General features: G+C 40.5%; 1 protein-coding gene across 2 annotated transcripts in view; it reads right to left on the minus strand.

The window, feature by feature from the left end:
- Positions 1 to 289: 289 nt before the first annotated feature.
- PPAT (phosphoribosyl pyrophosphate amidotransferase) overlaps positions 290 to 7,018 on the minus strand; it is a 26,486-nt gene continuing 19,757 nt past the window's right edge. Inside the window, exons 10-11 of one of the 2 annotated variants that reach the window (XM_005877172.2) lie at positions 3,211 to 3,331; positions 290 to 2,621 (exon numbers count right to left, since the gene is read on the minus strand). In XM_005877172.2, coding sequence (XP_005877234.1) covers positions 2,425 to 2,621; positions 3,211 to 3,331 — 318 coding nt within the window. In that variant the 3' untranslated portion in view covers positions 290 to 2,424. The remainder of the gene's footprint in view (positions 2,622 to 3,210; positions 3,332 to 7,018) is intronic. The other variant, XM_014548478.1, reaches the window with a different exon arrangement.

Here is a 7,018-nt window from a genome sequence, read left to right on the forward strand (position 1 = left end):
GCACACACACAGCCCTAACTGGGTTGGCTCAGTGGATGGCATGTCGGCCTGTGGTCCACAGGATTCCGGGTTGGATTCTGGTCAAGGGCATGTACCTCAGCTGCAGGCTGCTCCCCTGCACTCAGGCCCTGGTTGGGGCTCATGCAAGAGGCAACCAGTTTCTCTCACATCTATGTTTCTCTCTGTCTTTCCCTCTTTAATCCGCTCTCCCTAAAAAATCAATGGAAAGATATTCTCGGGTGAGGATCAACAATAAATAAATAAATAAATAAATAATAAAAAGCACACACACACACTTAAACATATTTAATTATATGTATTTTGCACCAGCACATCAAAATGAAGTCACAAAAAAGTAGGCTTAGTTCAGTTCACAACAATATAGATCCTATGAAAACACATTTTTCATCTTCTCTAAAGTTTACAATACTCGTATAAATTTAAAGCAGTTAAACATTTCAGATTAAGTTGGTAAAAAAAATGTAATTCAGACTTCAGAAATTTGTGAAATAAAAGGCCATGATGGAGAAACATTAAGAAATTTGAAGAATTACCAAACTGTCATATAGTACATTATTTCATTATAAAAGCATTTCAATAAAACAAAATAAAAACTATGGAAAACACAAAAACCAAATAAGAGATTTTGGTTTAGCACTTTCCCTGAGACTCATTTTTAAAAACCAAATGTAAGTAAGGCTGTTCAAAACTGACCCATAAGTCTTGCCTCCTTCATACTGCTATGAGAAATACATTTAAGACAAGAGGCTATACACTCAAATGGTCCCAGGGTTTTATTTAAATGCAGCTTGCTTGTGTCACTGCCACAGGGTTACCTGACCCATTGCTGCCTGGATGCTCTTGGTCTCAAAAGAGCTGTCAGGATATTTTCTTGGCCTACCATAATACAACATGTGAGACTACATACCAAATGAAGACAAAAAGATTTGTTACTAATAAATATTAAATTTCCAAATGGATTTGGAAACTATATACATCAAATTATGGTAAAAATAACACAGAACATGTTTCTGTTTTAAAAATCCTACAAAAATAGGAATTAGAGGCAAGTTGTCTTAAAATTTTAAATCTCAGATGTTACAAGAAAAAAAACTTCAAAAAATTCAAATTCGTTAGTCCCAATAAAACTAAGTACAAAAAGTGGTAAGTTGATGTTTGGAATTAGATGAGCATGCTAAAAAAGTAGTTGTCTTCTTGTTCCTTTAATAAAATTGGTCCCTACAGTTGTTCTACTTGATCATTTAATTGCAATGACATGAATGTGTATATATGCTTGCAAGTGATTCAAGTAAGAATTAAAAGTTTATTAGAACCTAAAATTTTATTTTTTACTTCAAACACACTAGGTTCCTTGCTGCGCTTTATACTATCAGGACACTAAGTAGTATGGATCACACTTTCTAGTCAAACTTTTTCCACATATTTTTACAATCATTTTTAGGGCATCTCAAAGGCAGGTGGCAAAGTACGACTAAACTGTCTATCTCCCTTCAGCATAATGAAATCTCAATTGCAGTCTAATAGCCAACATTTCAAAAAATAATAATCATGCAATATCTTAAATACAGGTGTGAAATGATGGCTCAGCCCACCAAGAATATGACACATCCACATTCCTATTATTTAATTTAGTAATGCCAGTACCCCATTGCACAGGTTGGGAAAAGTGAGGCAAAAAAAGCATTAAAAATATTTTTGTCTAAAGTTAGACAAGGAAGCCAAGGTCATAACTATAATCAGAACTCTAGAGGCTTGACTCCGTTGGGCTATAATAGATGAGAAATTTGCATGAAGTGTTATATTTAACTTACTTGTCCTGTTTGTATCACACCATCTTAGTCTAACTGCTTGCAAACTCTTTGAAGCATGGATCTGGCAAATGCCTCTTACCAGCTGCCTTCTCTGACCAGGTGAAAATGGCTAGCTGATGCTTGTGTTAAAAAAAGAATACCAATATTGTTGCATTATATGCAACTAGCAAGGTTCAATTATGAAAATATTCCACAATGAACTTTAGTAACTCTCAAGAAACATTCCACAAAACTCTATTAACAATCTGTGGTAAGGTATAGTACCTGGAAATGCCCTCTAAAACAGAAAATTTACCCATCCTTTACATTACTGTTGACAGTCTCATAACTGATAGCCTCTAAGTACTAAACAATTAAGTAAAACTGAAAGGATTATCCAAGTTCCTAGATAACACCACAATATTTATCTAGGCTTATTAAAGAGAGAGCACTTTGGTACCCTTTTCAGAAAAAATAAAACATCTCAAAAACTTACACGTAACCATGTGGCATTTACATTGTACCAGCTGAGGAACACTAAATGGATAAAGTGTAACCACTGTAACATTTTAACCAACTTTATATCTTGAAACATTGTATCTACCCCTACCAGCTACCAATCCAGTTCCACAGGGTATTTTCCAGTGAGACACGCTGTACAATGACCATTTTTTTCGAAGCATTCCAGACCGTTCCCATTTTCTTGAATCATAATATCTTGCTTTTTCACTTTCTGTTTTTTAAATGTTATTCCTTCTTGTACTGATGAAACCAGTCCTTCTACTGACAGATATACAACACTGTTTGCTCCTATTGGGGGAAAGAGGGAAAAAGAAAAGGGCATAAAGGAACACCAGCTATAAACAACAAGTGTGGAGGCAGGTACCAAGGCACACTGGCTGAACATCTATGTGCTGTTTAGTTTATACTTCACCTGAATTAAAAAAGCAAATGTCTTATCCAGGGTAACGTAGATCTCCAAGTCTCCTGACTTCATTATGAAAGATAATGAAGCTGTTAAAGATAACGAACAGCCACATAAGCTGTTCATTCTATTTGTATCCACATTCAAATTTTTCTGCTAGAATCTGTGGTGAAATCATGTGTTTTTGTCCTTGGGATCTGACTTTGGGAGGCTTAACTGATATGCATGCATTTCCTCTACCTGGAAAACCTTTCATCCTTTTTTTCTCATCTCACCTTGATCTAACACAGCACTCACTATGGTGTATATACACACCGGCACCCTCACTATTCAGAATAATGTTCAATATCTGCTCAACATACACAACCTCTACTTTTAACAAATATTTAATACTCTTTTACTAAGATTGACAAGCTTTGGATTTTCTGTTAATAAATTAATAAATGTAAATTTTATAGAAACTTTAATACCTACCTAGATATTCAGCAAGGTGTTCAAATTCTGGTTTATTAGCAATAAGCTCTTCTTTGGTTGGTATGTTTATTCCCATGAAGCATGGATATTTAATTGGTGGTGAAGCTACTCGAACGTGTACCTTGGAAATAAATCATTTCACACATTCGTTATTTTAACATTAATTGTAAAACAATTATGCAAAATTCTTTCACTGACAAATGCAACATAAAATTGTTTTACAGAATTCTATATAATAAAGAGCTAATATGCAGATGGTTGTCACACCCTCACACAGGCACACAGTAATGGCTCAGACACTCAACACTGGGGAGAGAGGAATGGGGACCAGCAAGCCACAAATGAGCTTGCGAGAGAGGAATGGGGACCAGCAAGGCTGTGGCCTGGGAGAGGGACAAGCCGCCCGCTCCGCAGTCCCAGGCAGCAGCAGCTGGGGCTGCAGCACAGGAGGGACAAGCTGCCCACCCCGTGGTCCCAGGCACCAGCGCCTGCGGCCGAAGAGAGGGACAAGCCGCCCACCCCATGTTCCCGGGCGCCTGTGGCTGCGGCCTGGGCGAAGCTGCCTGCCCACGGCCCCCTGCGGCTTTGGCCAGCCTGGCCGAAGTCAGCCTGGGTGCTGGGTGCCTGTGGCCAGCCAGAGGGAGGGAAGCCTCGGTTTTGGATGCCTGGGACCGGCCAGAGGAGGGAATACTGGGTCCTGGGTGCGGGGCGAGGCAGAGGCAGTTAGGGGCAATCAGGCCAGCAGGGGAGCAGTTGGGGGCGATCAGGGCAGTAGGGGAGTAGTTAGGGGCGATAAGGCAGGCAGGTAGAGGTGCTCAGGGGTGATCAGGCAGGCAGGCAGGCATGTGGTTAGGAGCCAGGGGTCCCAGAATGCGAGAGGCAGTCGGACATCTCCTGAGGGGTCCCGTATTGGAGAGGGTGCAGTTTGGGCTGAAGGACCTAACCCCTGTGCACGAATTTCATGCACTGGTCCTCTAGTATTTAATAGCAACATACATGAAATGAAGCAAAATGCAAATATTTTAATTTGTTAATTGATTTGAGAGACAGAGAGAAAGAGAGAGAGAGAGAGATCAATTGTTGTTTCGCTCATTTATGCATTCATTGGTTGATTCACTCTGCCCTAACTGGGGACTGAACCCACAACTTTGACATATGGGAATGTTGCTCCATCGAACTGAACTATCCAGCCAGGGCCGCAAACTAAAAAATTTCTTTCATGGAATACTAGACAAAAAAGAATCCTGGAAAATCATGTGATATACATATAGAACTCTAACGTTCAGTAAGAACTACTTTTAGATTCTATTCTTTACCAAAAAATCCCACTTGAACAGCCCTGGTCTAGATTCCAAAATTTCCTGGACAAGAATTTCAGCTCCCCATAAAGGACGACTCTTTTTATAGAGCTTCTCGTTTTTATCTGACACCTATTAACGAGGACATTTCTTCTGTTCTCCCATTTCTCATCATTTATTGACTTTATTTTCTTAGGACACCTCCATTTTTCTCTTATAACACTTAAATGGTCCTTTTGCCCACTTTTTTTTTTCCTCTACTTCTTATTTTACTTTTTTAAAAAGAAAATTAACCAACTATCAGGGTTTAACAAAAAACTCACAGAGCTGATTTTTGTCTGTTTTCTGCCTTTTATCAGGTACATATTTATGGCTATAATCAGTGTCCACATTAAATTTTTACCATTCTTATGACAGCAAATATTTTCCCAAGTTATGCAGTCTTCATTATAGTTTTTAATGGTTGTATCATATTTCATCATATGTATCAATTTACTAAACTGTTTCCTACTCGTAGATATACAGGGTGGGCAAAGGCAGGTTTAAAGTTGTTCGTGTGGAAAATAACACAATAATTAATAATACTACTAGAATAAACTTTGTGTTTCATGTACTCACAACTATAAACCTATTTTGCCACAACCTACATATATAAGCCATTCTTACTTCTTTAGTTTTGTCCATTCTTTTTTACTACTGTAATAGGAGTTGAATTTACTTTATACCTCTCTGTTTTTATTATATAACTAGAGGCCCGGTGTACCAAATTTGTGCATGGGGGGAGGGGGGTGTCCCTCAGCCCAGCCTGCACCCTCACAATCCGGGACCACTGGCTCCTAACCAGCCTGATCTCCCCCAACTGCCCTCCCCTGCCGGCCTGATCTCCCCCAACTGCCCTCCCCTCCCATCCTGATCGTCTCCAACTGCCCTCCCCTGCCACAACCTGCCTCCTCTACGCTGCAGGACCCCCAGGCCTTACTGTGCAGAGCAGCCTGGTGGCCCCGCCTCCGCTGTGCAAGTGGCCATCTTATGACATCACGCAGGAGGGTCACTTAGGCTTTTATTAGAATAGAATAGATAGTATAGATGGCAGCCATCTTGTGACATAGCACGCGAGGGCCACCTAGGCTTTTATTAGTATACATTTTCATAGAATTCCAGATTATCATAATCACAGTCATGAAAAAGGATGGGAAATCATAATTATCTTGGAAGCTCTATAAATGTACTGTGATCCTGCTTCCTATACTTGCTTTCTTCTACAATAGATTTTATTTTTAAATCGATATCTCATTTCTGTCATTTTAATTATTGAAATATTTAGAGTTAGAATAAGCTTTGAGATTTAAAAATATAAACTGGTATCAAGTTCATTACACTAGGGTTTGTTCTACATCTTCAAAAAAAGAAAGTAATCACTACTGTAAAAATTTAACAAGTACTCTATTGTGTGGCTTTTGTCAGTTTTTTAATTAATTAAAAAAATGTTTTTAAATATTTATAGTGATTTCAGAGAGGAAGAGATAGAAACATCAATGATGAGAGAGAATCATTGATCGGTTGCCTCCTGCACGCCCCCTACTGGGGATCGAGCCCACAACCTGGGCATGTGCCCTTGACCAGAAATGAACCCAGAACCCTTCAGTCCATGGGCTGACACTCTATCCACTGAGCCAAACCAGCTAGGGCTATATTGACCTTTTTAATGTATTAAGGATTAAATTAGTATGTAACTTAAGAGTGGCCATTACATATTTTCCACATTGCTGCAGTTATTCCTAAACACACACAATTAAAACAATGTGAATCCTATCTAATAAAAGAGTATTATGCAAATTGACCATCACTCCAACACACAAGATGGCCGTCCCCATGTAAACACAAGATGGCCAGGAGGGGAGGACAGTTGGAGGGACCAGGCCTGCAGGGGAGGGCAGTAGGGGGGGACCAGGCCTGCAGGGGAACAGTTAGGCGTTGATCAGGCTGGCACGCAGAAGTGGTTAGGGGCAATCAGGCAGGCGGGCGAGCGGTTGGGAGTCAGCAGTCCTAAACGGGCAGTTGGACATCCCTCGAGGGGTCCCAGATTGGAGAAGGTGCAGGCTGGGCTGAGGGACACACACACCCCCTGCATGAATTTCGTGCACTGACCTCTAGTCCTATCTAATAGACAAACATGGTAATTGACCGTACCTTCGCTACGCCTCCCATTGGCTAATCAGCAAAATATGCAAATTAACACAACCAAGATGGCGGCCGGCAGCCACGCAGCTGAAGCGAGCAAGAGGCTTGCTTGCTCCAGTGATGGAGGAAGCCAAGGTTCCCCGCCTGCCGCAGCCTGGCTCTGAGCTCCGAAAGCAACAAAGTTTCAATTATAGAAGCTAAACAAACCCCAGATACCTGCTTTCAGCAGGCCGTGGCCTCAGAGCTGGAGCGAGTAGGAGCCGGCTCTCAGCTCCAGTGACGGCAACAAAGTTTCAATTATAGAAGGTAAATAAATCCCAGAATAAAAA

Source organism: Myotis brandtii, unplaced genomic scaffold (assembly GCF_000412655.1).
Source record: "Myotis brandtii unplaced genomic scaffold, ASM41265v1 scaffold51, whole genome shotgun sequence".
NCBI lineage: Eukaryota > Metazoa > Chordata > Mammalia > Chiroptera > Vespertilionidae > Myotis > Myotis brandtii.